Genomic DNA, 12,383 nt, shown 5'->3' with positions numbered 1-12,383 from the left:
CTCCACGAAGCCAACACATCCAGATGCAAAGTCACAGACCCCGAGTGCATGAGAGAAGCAGCTTAAACAGGCCCCTTCATAGCACATGGACAAAAACCAGGAGAAGCCCAAGCACCACAAACTCAAATCTGTAGGAAGGGAGGAAGGGAGGCTGGTGCAAAAGTAATTGTGGTTTTTGCCATTAAAAGTAATGGCAACATAGCAAGATTCTGTCTCTACAAAAAAAGGTAAAAAATTAGCTGGGAGCCACCACACTCAGCTAATTTTTCTTTACATTTTTTGTAGACACGAGGTCTTGCTATGTTGCTATTACTTTTAATGGCATAAACCACAGTTACTTTTGCACCAGCCTATAACAGACAGAGAGCCATCTGATTCCACAAGGAGTTTCTAATCCGTGAACCCCAAAATATAACACTGCAAAGCTTCTCAGTAAATCTATATCAAGTCACAGGATTTGATGAAGGCATCTCCTTGTCGGAAAGATGCGGAAGACTCACCTATGTCTACCCACTCACCTGGGACTAATTTTAATACAAATTTAACAAACACCACAAATTTCAATGCAATGACACAGTCCCGGAAAATGAGCCTGTCTGGTAGAATAACAGTATCCCCAAAACTGGGCATGGTTTCTTTTCTTTTCTTTTTTTTTTTTTTTTTGAGACAAAGTCTCGCTCTTGTCCCAGGCTGGAGTGCAGTGGCTCGATCTCAGCTCACTGCAACTCTGCCTCCTGGGTTTAAGCGATTCTCCTGCATCAGCCTCCCGAGGACCTGGAATTACACGTGTACACCACCACGCCTGGCTAATTTTTGAATTTTTAGTAGAACCAGGGTTTTACCATGTTGACCAGGCTGGTCTCAAACTCCTGACCTCAGGTGATCCACCCGCCTCGGCCTCCCAAAGTGCTGGGATGACAGGCATGAGCCACCACGCCTGGCCCATGGTTTCTTGAAGGACCAGGGCATCCTATACTCACATCCTTCTTATGAAATCTCCAAGCTCCCCATGAACCTATGCGGTTGCCAGATCTCAAAATCACCATCCCGGAAATCAAACCCATAAAGCAAAATCCTGCCACAGAGGCTGAGGGCTCTGACATCTTTCATCTTCCGGATAACTCGATCCAACATCGCAATTCCATGTCTACTAACAAAACCATGTCACCGAGATAAACATTAAACTCATTTTATAATTCAGGTATAAAAACCAAGCTGTGAGTGGATGCAGTTGGAAAGGTCCTCTTTTGAGGTAGGGTCTTGGTATTTGTAGAATAGTGCCTTGTTTTTGTTTGCTTTCTCTTTTTCTTTTTTTTTTTTTTTTTTTGAGACAGAGTCTCACTCTGTTATCCAGGCCGGAGTGCGGTGGCACCATCTTGGCTCACTGCAACCTCTGCCTCCCGGGTTCAAGCAATTCCCCGCCTCAGCCTCCCAAGTAGCTGGGATTACAGGCGCCCACCATCACGCACAGCTAATTTTTGTATTTTTAGTAGAGACGGGGTTTCACCATCTCTTGCTTCTCTTTGTTATGCTTTATTTTATTTTCTTTTTGGCCCTTTGCTTTGTGCATTTACAAAAGGCCAAGAAGATCAATACCTGGACAACTAGAAAGCAAACCAGGAATTGAAAGTTGGACCTTCTGTTAATTTGGCATCAGAATAAAAGACTTATAGAAAATATTAGAAGAAAATTAGCCTAGCATCTCAGTAGTATAAAGTGAATCTTGGACTCCCTGAGCCAATTCTTCAGAAAGGATGCTTTTTTTAAAAAAAATTATTTTGGGGGCCGGGCACGGTGGCTCATGCCTGTAATTCTAGCACTTTGGGAGGCCAAGGCAGGCGGATCACGAGGTCAGGAGATCAACACCATCCTGGCTAACACGGCAAAACTCCGTCTCTACTAATAATATGAAAAATTAGCTGGACGTAGTGGCACGCACCTGTAGTCCCAGCTGCTCGGGAGGCTGAGGCAGGAGAGTCGCTTGAACCCGGGAGGCAGAGGCTGCAGTGAGCTGAGATCACGCCATTGCACTCCAGCCTGGGTGACAGAGTGAGACTCCGTCTCAGAAAAAAAAAAAAGGTATTTTTATTTTTATATCTAGAGACAGGGTCTCTGTCTGTCGTCCAGGCTGGAGTGCAGTGGTGCAATCACGGCTTACTGCAGCCTCCAATTCCTGGGCTCAAGCAATCCTCACACCTCAGCCTCCAGAGTAGTTGGGACCACAGGCAGGCGCAAGCACGCCCAGCTAATTTTTTACATTTTTTGTAGAGATGAGGTTTCACAATGTTGCCCAGGCTGATCTTGAACTCCTGGGCTCAAGCAATCCTCTTTCCTTGGACTCCCAAAGCACTGGGATTACAAAGTGTGGGCCACCTCGCCGGGACACATTTGCTTTTGTTCTTGAAAAATCTAGGAAAATTGTTTCTACCCAGTGAGAACTTTCATTGTTCATGCCTGCCCCACCTCCTGCAATAAAAAAAGAAAATACTTCCACCCAAGACCAAGACCCAGGGGTGGCGGGGCGGATAAGGTAGAGGAAAAGTTGTTTTTCCTTTTCCCAATTCTATTTCTAAATTTTTGACAAAATCAAGTCTATTAAGCCTCCTGGGTGCTTTCCCGAGTTTGTGTGTCTTTGGATGTGATATGGTGAGCCTCTGTGTCCCCACCCAAATCTCATCTTGAATTGTAATTCCCATAATCCCCACGTGTCCAGGGAGAGACCAGCCGGGGGTCACTGAATCATAGCGAAGGTTCCCCCATGCTGTTCTCATGATAACAGGATGGTGCCTTGCGTCCCCTTCTGCCATGATTGTAAGTTTCCTGAGGCCTCCCCAGCCATGCTGAACTGTGAATCAATTAATCCTCTTTCCTTCATCAATTATCCAGTCTTCGGCAGTTCTGCATAGCAGTGTGAAAACGGACTAATACAGGATGTGAATATGAAATAGGCTTACAAGATCCCAAAAGTTCCTACGTCTGAAAGCACAAGGTAATAAACATCCTTTGCAACTCATGAATCCAATTTGGGTTGACCTAAAGATTTTCAGAGAATCATCAATCAGAGATTTTGTAGTTTAATCCAAAAGTGTTCAACAATTGTCTGGGATTCTAAAAAAGAGGCCGGGTGCTTTGACTCACGCCTATAATCCCAACACTTTGGGAGGCCAAGGTGGGGGAATCACCTGAGGTCACGAGTTCGAGACCAGTGTGTCCAACATGGTGAACCCCCATCTCTACTAAAAATACAAAAATTAGCCGGGTGTGGTGATGCCACCTGTAATTCCAGCTACTTCGGAGGCTGAGGCAGGAGAATTGCTTGAACCCGGGAGGCAGAGGTTGCAGTGAGCCAAGATTGCACCACTGCACTCCATTCTGGGCGATAGAGCGAGACTCCGTCCCAAAAAAAAAAAAAGCCAGAGAGTTTGAAATACAACATCTAAAATATTACGCATCCTGTCCTGGCAAACAAGCCTTCCTTACCTCCTGGTTGAATATTATGCTGTGAGTTGAACAGTTTCAGAAAAGAAAAAGAAATGTCATTGAAAAGCAAACAAAAATTCCCTTCCATTAAGTCCCTACTGTTTTAACCCCTCCACTACTTCTAGAAGAAGCAAGAGGGGAGAAGAATGTTTTGCTGTTTGCTTTTTTCCAACGTGATTCTAATCATACGTCTCTTATAGGCATCTCCTTGAATGTGGTCATCTGTCCATTTGGGTCCTGCTCAAAACTGCCATTCAATCAACCAAACACCAGCTGGGCACGGTGGCTCACGCCTGCAATCCCAACACTTTGGGAGGTCAAGGCGGGTGGATCATCCAAGGTCAGGAGTTCGAGACCAGCCTGACCAACATGACGAAACTCCATCTCTACTAAAAAAAAACAAAAATTAGCTGTGCGTGGTGGTGCACATCTGTAATCCCAGCTACTCGGGAGGCTGAGGCAGGAGAACCCGGGAGGTGGAGGTTGCAGTGAGCCAAGATGGAGCCATTGCATTCCAGCCTGGGTGACAGAGTGAGACTCCATCTCAAAAAAAAAAGAAACAACCAAACACCATTTCCCACTAGTCCGCCCACCAGGTAGGAGGCAATTGTCTTCCATGCACTGCCCAAAACCCCACAGCAAGAACGGGGAAATAAACACGAGCAGCTCATTTAAAGTCTTGAGATCCAAACGAAAGCTGTTTAGGACTCTCCATTTCACGCTCTAAATAATGTTTGTGGATGTCAAATGCTGGAATGATGGGAGATTACAGGGAAACTCCACCCCTACAGTCTAACTTTCTCCACACCAGCATCTATTCAAATGTTCTAGGAATCCCTCTAAAATCTTCAGGAGGCAGTGCTTTGGGTGAATGACATCAGTGACCAAGAATGAATAAGGACTTAAGATCTAAGTAGGGTGAGAAGTTCAGACACCCAGAGGCGTGAGGGACCCCAGGGGCTCCTCCATAAAACAGTAGCTGTTGGCCGCGTGTGGTGCCTCACGCCTGTAATCCCAAGATTCTGGGAGGCCGAGGCAGGTGGATCACTTGAGGAGAGGAGTTGGAGGCCAGCCTGGCCAACATGGTGAGACCCCGTCTCTACTAAAAATACAAAAATTAGCCGGGTGTGGTGGTGGGTGCCTATAATCCCAGCTACTCAGGAGGCTGAGGCAGGAGAATCACTTGAACCTGGTGGAATGGAGGTTGCAGTGAGCTGAGATTGCGCCACTGCACTCCAGCCTGAGCAACAGAGCGAAACTCTGTCTCAAGAAAATAAAAAATAAAAAATAAGAGTAGCTGTCCCCGGTCGATGGGATCCCTGCAAACCACAGTGCTTGGTCATGCAAGAGGGAAGGCAAGAGCTAAATATAACTGCCCAGTGATGCATGCATGTTAGCTGTGTTCCAAATAGCAGAGCTTACTTCCCAGCTTCACGGCGGATCCTAAATGATTTAGGGACTTTTGAATACGAGGTCCCAAAGAGCCTGCTGACTGCCCTAGGAGGATTGCAATGGTGAGTACGTCCTCCTCCTAATTCCTCTATAAATTTTAGTCCCGATCCAAGAAACTTCCCAGGTCCTGGGTGCCTTGTGGGTTTTTGGTACTAACAGAAAGGGAATCCGCTGTGCTGGCTTTTGTTTTGTTTCGGTTTGGTTTTTGAGATGGAGTCTCACTCTGTTGCCCAGGCTGGAGTGCAGTCACACAATCTCAGCTCACTGCAAGCTCTGCCTCCCAGATTCACACCATTCTCCTGCCTCAGCCTCCCGAGTAGCTGGGACTACAGGCACACGCCACCACGCCCAGCTAATTTTTTAAATATTTTTAGTAGAGACGGGGTTTCACCGTGTTAGCCAGGATGGTCTCGATCTCCTCCTGACCTCGTGATCCACTCGTCTCGGCCTCCCAAAGTGCTGGGATTACAGGCGTGAGCCACCATGTCCGGCCTTGTGCTGGGTTTTAACTTAACTCTCCTGGGTGGATAAAGGACCGTGGTGGCCCCCTGGTCACGGCTCTCCTCCTAATGATGACATTGATTGTAAATAATCAGAGCTAAATGTCTTCCACCTTTGCTCTCTGCAGGGTAACTTGTAGAGGCTTTCCTGCAGGACTGTCTCTAACCCCAGCAACAATTCCGCGGCGTATGTACCAACCATTTCCCACTTTGTAGACGTAAACAACCCAAGCGCTGCAGCAGTGAGGAACTTGTAAACTTTCACACAACAAAACACAAGGCAGAACAGCCCTGAAATCAAAGCCAGAAGGTTCGATTCCAGAATTTTAGCAGTTTCACGAACCGTCAGTCATCGTGCACCTGTTTCGTGCCAGCCTGAGTTTGGTTTCTGCCTTTTAAAGAAAGCACAGTTTTCCAATCAGCAAGGCATGAAGGAGAGGCACCAGCGGAGCGAGACTTACCATTTTCTTTGAAGCACAGCTTCTTTTTCTGGTAAGCAATGAAGCTAGAGATGGCTCCAGCCACAGCGACCACGACAGCCCCCACAATCCCGGGGATCACGCCTGGGGCATCAGCTGCAGGAGGAAGCACACAGCATCGTGATTGAGACACACACGGTGCAGAGAAAATCCCAGGAGGCAGTGGCTGGCAGAGACAGTCAGTCTGAGAGCACCAAGATCCTCAGAACATCTCAGACGCCTGAGCTGACCGATTTGCAAAGGAAGCATGCCGAGGATGGTACACGCGAAGGCAAAGCAAGGCACAATCTCCCATCCCCAGTTGTGCTGGGCAGACCTGGTCGGACCGTGGAGGGAGTGGAGCGAGAGAAAAGAGACATGAAGAGAGGCCAGCGAGGGACGGGCAGAAGCTCAGCAGGACCAAGGCAGAGACAAAAAAAGACGAAGACAGATGGAAAGAGAGAGCTGGGGCTGGGCGTGGTGGCTCACGCCTGTAATCCCAGCACTTTGGGAGGCCGAGGCAGGTGGATTGCCTGAGGTCAGTTTGAGACCAGCCTGGTCAACATGGTAAAACCTGTCTCTACGAAAAATACAAAAATTAGCCGGGAGTAGGGGTGGGTGCCTTTAATCCCAGCTACTCAGGAGGCTGAGTCCTGAGAATCGCTTGAACCCGGGAGGCAGAGGTTGCAGTGAGCCGAGATTGTGCCACTGCACTCCAGCCTGGGCGACAGAGCAATTCACCATCTCAAAACAAAACAAAACAAAAAAGAAAGAGAGAGCTGGACATCAAACCTGGAGGAAAGAGCCCAGGCAGGGGCAGAAGATAAAGAAGCAAAGACCTGCAATGCTTGGTGCATTTGCCAATGCGTTTTGTATCGTTAGAATGCTCCTTTTCCACCCCTTGAAGATAGCTTTGGGTTTCAATGCAAACATTTTAAATCTATCTCTATTTAATTATTATTGTGTATTATTTTGAGATGGGTTCTTGCTCTGTCAAACAGGCTGAAATGCAATGACGTAATCACAGCTCACTGCAATCTCAAACTCCTGGGCTCATGAGATCCTCCCACTTCAGCCTTCCGAGTAGCTGGGACTACAGGTGTGCACCACCATGCCTGGTTAATTACTGTGGTTTTATAGAATTGGGGTCTTGCTATGTTGCCCAGTCTGATCTCAAACTCCAAGCCTAAAGCAACCTGCCTGCTGCCTAGGCCTCCCAAAATTCTGGGATTACATGCATGAGCCACCACACTCAGCCTTTTTTTTTTTTTTTTTTAATGTTATTCCAGCAATAATTCTTTTTTGTTGTTGGGAGACAGTCTTGTTCTGTTGCCCAGGCTGGAGTGCAGTGGTGTGATCTCGGCTCACTGCAACCTCTGCATCCCAGGTTCAAGCTGTTCTCCTGCCTCAGCCTCCCAAGTAGCTGGGATTACAGGTGTGTGTCACCACCCCTGGCTAGCTTTTTTTTTTTTTTTGAAATGCAGTCTTACTTTGTCACCCAGGCTGGAGTGCAGTGGCACGATTTCAGCTCACTGAAGCCTCTGCTTCCCGGGTTCAACCAATTCTTGTGCCTCCCGAGTAGCTAGGACTACAGGTGCATGCCACACGCCCGGCTAATTTTTGTATTTTTTGTAGAGATGGGGTTTCACCATGTTGGCCAGGCTGGTCTCGAACTCCTGACCTCAAGTGATCCACCCACCTTGGCCTCCCAAAGTGCTAAGATTACAGGTGTGAGCCACTGCACCTGGCCTAACTTTTGTATTTTTTGTAGAAAAGGGGTTTCACCATGTTGGCCAGGCTGGTTTCGAACTCTTGGTCTCAAGCAATCCTCCCGCCTCAGCCTCCCAAAGTTCTGGGATGACAGGCATGAGCCACCACACCTGGCCATTGAAGAGATTCTTAATTCCAAATGCCAGATGTGAGCTTTAGAGGACCCTTCTCCAGATAGAATCTTCTCCACCCTCCACGACGAGGAAGGAGAATCATCTGACTTTCAGCAAAAACACTGGCTCCAAACATGGCCTGTGGGTGGTGTGTTCACTCGGCCAGTCTTTAATATGTGCAGGACAGAGTCATGTCATGGAAAATTTTTCAAGCTTAACTACCCCTCCCTGATGAAGTGACATAGTAGACATTAACTCTCTAGAAGGCCAAGAACGATGGCCTGAGATAAACATGCCAGACATGTGTTTTCTTAGCTATTTTTTAAAAAATGACCTTGTAGTCCTAGGTGAGGGCTACAGATACTACCTCTTCAAAGAAAGCCTAGAATTCAAGAACTGTATCCATAAAAATAATAAATACCTAAAACAAGGGTAGACTACCCACTTTTCTTTTTCCACAAACATTCGTTGCATATTTTAAGAATCCACATTTTATCAGTGATTAAAATGGCAAACAGGTGTTAAAATCTTTGGCCAAATTAGTATCTCTTCTGCCAAAGAAGTTGCTTAAAACCAGGCATTTTGCTAGAAGCAAAGTCCCTGAGAATTTGAGATACTAAAATATGAAGCTATTGTCCTCGCCCCTCCCTCTCTCCTGTTTCTCCTCTCTCCTTCCCTTTCCTTCCTTTCCTCCTTTTCTTCTGTTTCCCTCTCTCCTTTCCTTCCTTTCCTCCCTTCCCCTTCCTTCCTTCCTCCCTTCCTCCTGCCTTCCTTCCTTCCCTCCCTCCGTTTCCCTTCACTGCCTTCCTTCCTTCTTCTTCCTTCCTTCTTTCCTCCCTCCTTCCTTCCTTCTTTTCCCTCCCTCCGTCTTTCTTGTCCTTCCTTCCTTCCTTCCTCCTTTCCTTCCTTTCTCCCTCCCTCCTCCCTTCCTTTTTCCCTCCCTCCTTCTTTTCCTTCCTTTCCTTCCTCCCTTTTTCCCCTCCCTCTCTCTTTTCCTTTCTTCCCTCCCTCCTTCCCTCCCTTCCTTCCTTCCCTTCTTCCCTCCTTCCTTCCTTCTCTCTCTCTATCCCTCCTTCCTTCTTTCTTTCCCTCCTTCCTTCTTTTCTTCCTCCCTACTTCTCTCTTACCTCATTTTGTTTTCTTTACAGTTTTAAAAGGAATTCTTTCTGTCATTATTTTCTTGTCCCATCTAAGGGAAAAGGTTACGAAAAAGGAGACAGGAGATACATCACCGGCACTTCCATGGAGAACACAATGCCTGTTACAGCCAGGGTGGGAGTGATCCACATTCCGACCTCCCACCTGGTTACTGATGTTCTCAAGGGCCAAGCGCAACCGAGGATACTGCGTCACAAGCTTCTGATCGTTAGGGTGAGTGTAGGAGCTTTTGTAAACACAAGGACAAGGCTAAGCGTGATGCAGGGGTCAGATCGCCAGCCAGGGCATCGTGGGCAGGTGACCAAACATACAATCCGGGTCATGTGGGCACCTGGAGCAGGGCTGGTTTGCTGGGGGGACCTCTGCAGCTACATCACTTGGGAGCACTTGGCACAGAACACCCGTGCCTCCTGCCAGTAGCTTTAGGAGGCCGATGCCAGTGCAGTCCACCAGCTCTCAGACATTCTGCTTCCCCTTCTCAACACCATGTGGGAGAGACAAGAAGACAGAAGCCAGGTGCACCTACCCTCTTCCCCTTCTTTCCTGTGGTTTCCTCCACCATCACTGCCTCCTTTTCCTGCAAGACAAAAGCAACGTCTGCAACGGGAAGATTTGGAGTCAAGGAAAAATTCACAGCCAGGACCATGAAGAGGCTGGGGTCCTGCTTCTTACACTCTATGGGGGTACATGTTACCCAGCTACAGAGCTGAGGTCCTGCCTATTACACTCTAAGGGTGCATGTTACACAGCTACAGAGCTGGGGTGCTGCCTGTTACACTCTAGGGGTACTCTGAGAACCCGTACTCCCAGGCATTATCACTATTCTCAGGGCTTTAATATTCACATTCCTTAAATTACAGAAAACAGCCTAATAAAACGAAGCTGAAACAACACTAGCTATTTGCAAGAACACACAGGTGAATGGATGGGTGAGGAGATGGTGAGAAGGGCCCATTCAACAGGCCCTGTCCCTCAGAAAAGTGGGGCAGCTGCCTGGGCCCTGAACTCTTCTCCCAGGACCGAACCTCTACAGGGCAGCCTTTACTTCCCACATCCTTGAAGCCTCAGCAAACAGGCAGAGTTCTCACAGAGATGGCTGAACATTTCACTGTGAGTTCACAGAGAGCTGAGAGTTTAGACCCTGTAGTGATTCTGCAGAGCAGGTGGGCATCATGGGATGGAGAGAGAAAAGAGACAAAAAACAAGATAACTGTACCTTCTCCACCTGAAATGCCATCCGCAAGGTCAGCATCTGAAAAGCTACCTAGGAAACAAAATACAGCATCACCTGTCAACCTGGAACTCCTCCAAGGGTCTTCATGTCTTAGAATAAAGGAAAAACTCATGAAAACCGGCCTGTTCAACAACATGGTGAAACCCCATCTCTACTAAGAATATAAAAATTAGCCGGGTGTGGTGACAGGCACATGTAATCCCAGCTACTCGGGAGGCTGAGGCAGGAGAATCACTTGAATCCTGGAGGTGGAGGTTGCAGTGAGCCAAGATGGCACCACTGCACTCCAGCCTGGGCAAGAAGAGCTAAACTCAGTCTCAAAACAAAACAAAACAAAAAACCATAAATAAAGTGGAAAAACGTGAGCATAATATTGCATGCTGGCAATATTTATGTCTGTAAATAAATGAAGAAGGCTTATAAATCGATAATGTCATATCAGAATATAAGAATAAAAGGTAAAGCATACAATACACAAAATAAGAAGTATCCATGGCCAATTGATGCAGGTTTTTTTTTTTTTAATTTTAAAAGTAAAGTCATGAAACCAGGAGAAAGTTGATAGAAAATTTCACACTATTTGCAAAGGTTTCCTAGGTGATAACTAATATTGGAGACGGTGTGAAGACAGGGACATTTGCACACACCCCTGGCATCAAAATAAATTGGTAAAATTCTGCAGCAAATTAACAACCAGGTCAAAAGCTATGAAAGTACTCATATACATTGATCTAAACTATTTGAATGCTAGAAATGTCTTCAAAGGAATAAAAATAGTGCATGGAGTTGACTCAGATTTGCTTTGTTAATTCATAATTCTAAAATGCCAGAAGAAACATAACATTTTCAGAATTAGGGATTAGTTAAAGGAAGTATATAATTATATATGTAGTATGTAATAGTACATGATTATCAGTAAAACTCATAAGATAGAAATGATTACATGACATGAAAAAATGTTCATGGAATATCAGTAAGCAAAAAGTAATGTTACAATGCAGTACAAACAAAAGACTTGGAACTTTATTTAAAATTTATCTCATTTAGATTACTATATAGGCTGGGTGAGGTGGCTCGTGCCTGTAATCTCAGAGATTTGGGATGCTGAGGCAAGAGGATTGCTTGAGGCCAGGAATTTCAGAGCAGCCTGGGCAACATACTGAGACCCTATCTCTACAAAAAAATGAAAAAACTAACTGGTCACGGTGCTGTGTGCCTGTAGCGCCAGCTACTTGAAAGGCTGAGGCAGGGGGATCTCTCTAGCCCAGCAGTTGGAGGCTGTGGTATGCTTTTATATTTAATATGATCACACCACTGTATTCTAGCCTGGACAACAGAGTGAGACCCTGTGTCAAAAAAGAAAAAAAAAAAGATATATAAAATACTAGCACAAATAGCCATCAAAATGTCAACAAGATATGGACATCATTAATATTCTTCTGTGTTAAAAATTAAATATGTAAACAAAAAAACCCTAAACATATAAACTTTCGACAACCATTCAGCTAAAAAAAAAAAAAACTGGTGCTATTCAAATTACGCTGAAAATGCTGTGATATGTCAGGAAAACTGACTTAAATATTTAAGGGCAGAAAGATTTAAAACACACTAGCTTCTCCATAAGAAATGTGTATGCCAATACTTTTCTCTTTATCAAGTCTACATTTAAATTCTTGTATGCAATTTTTAAGAAGTTCCATAAGATGGAACTTGGAAGTAAAAGTAGCAAACTAGTCCAGGCACAGTGGCTCACACCTGTCATCCCAGCACTTTTGGGAGGCCAAGGTGGGCGGATCACTTGAGGTCAGGAGTTCGAGACCAGCCTGGCCAACATGACAAAACCCTGTCTCTACTAAAAATACAAAAATTAGCCGGGCATGGCAGTGTGTGCCTGTAATTCTACTCAGAAGGCTGATACAGGAGAATCACTTGAACCCAGTAGGTGGAGGTTGCAGTGAGCCAAGATGGCACCACTGCACTCCAGCCTGGGTGACAGAACAAGACTCTGTCTCAAAAAAAAAAAAAAAAGCAAACTAAAAATAAAATCCAAGCTGAATATATATTTTTGAAATGTACATTTTCCACTACATGAACATGGGCATTAGACTGCACAGGCAGTCAACAGTAAGCACACACTCATCTGAAATCACCTCCTCTCAGCTGACATAAATATCACTGAATTCTGAACAACCTGAAGACATCTCACACAGTCAGAGAC

At 45.8% G+C, this 12,383-nt stretch overlaps 1 protein-coding gene across 5 annotated transcripts in view; it reads right to left on the bottom strand.

The window, feature by feature from the left end:
• The window catches only part of CD99 (CD99 molecule (Xg blood group)), a 51,290-nt gene that overhangs the window by 9,007 nt on the left and 29,900 nt on the right, over window positions 1–12,383 (bottom strand). For all 5 annotated transcript variants that reach the window (XM_054471204.2, XM_054471205.2, XM_054471208.2 and 2 more), the window contains 3 exons: window positions 10,148–10,195; window positions 9,458–9,508; window positions 5,894–6,007 (listed from right to left, as the gene is read on the bottom strand). In XM_054471204.2, coding sequence (XP_054327179.1) covers window positions 5,894–6,007; window positions 9,458–9,508; window positions 10,148–10,195 — 213 coding nt within the window. The remainder of the gene's footprint in view (window positions 1–5,893; window positions 6,008–9,457; window positions 9,509–10,147; window positions 10,196–12,383) is intronic.

The sequence above is a fragment of the Pongo pygmaeus genome, chromosome X (genome assembly GCF_028885625.2).
Source record: "Pongo pygmaeus isolate AG05252 chromosome X, NHGRI_mPonPyg2-v2.0_pri, whole genome shotgun sequence".
In the NCBI taxonomy this organism is placed as follows: domain Eukaryota; kingdom Metazoa; phylum Chordata; class Mammalia; order Primates; family Hominidae; genus Pongo; species Pongo pygmaeus.
Note: the sequence above shows the minus strand (reverse complement) of the source record. Positions and strands in the feature narration are given on the sequence as shown.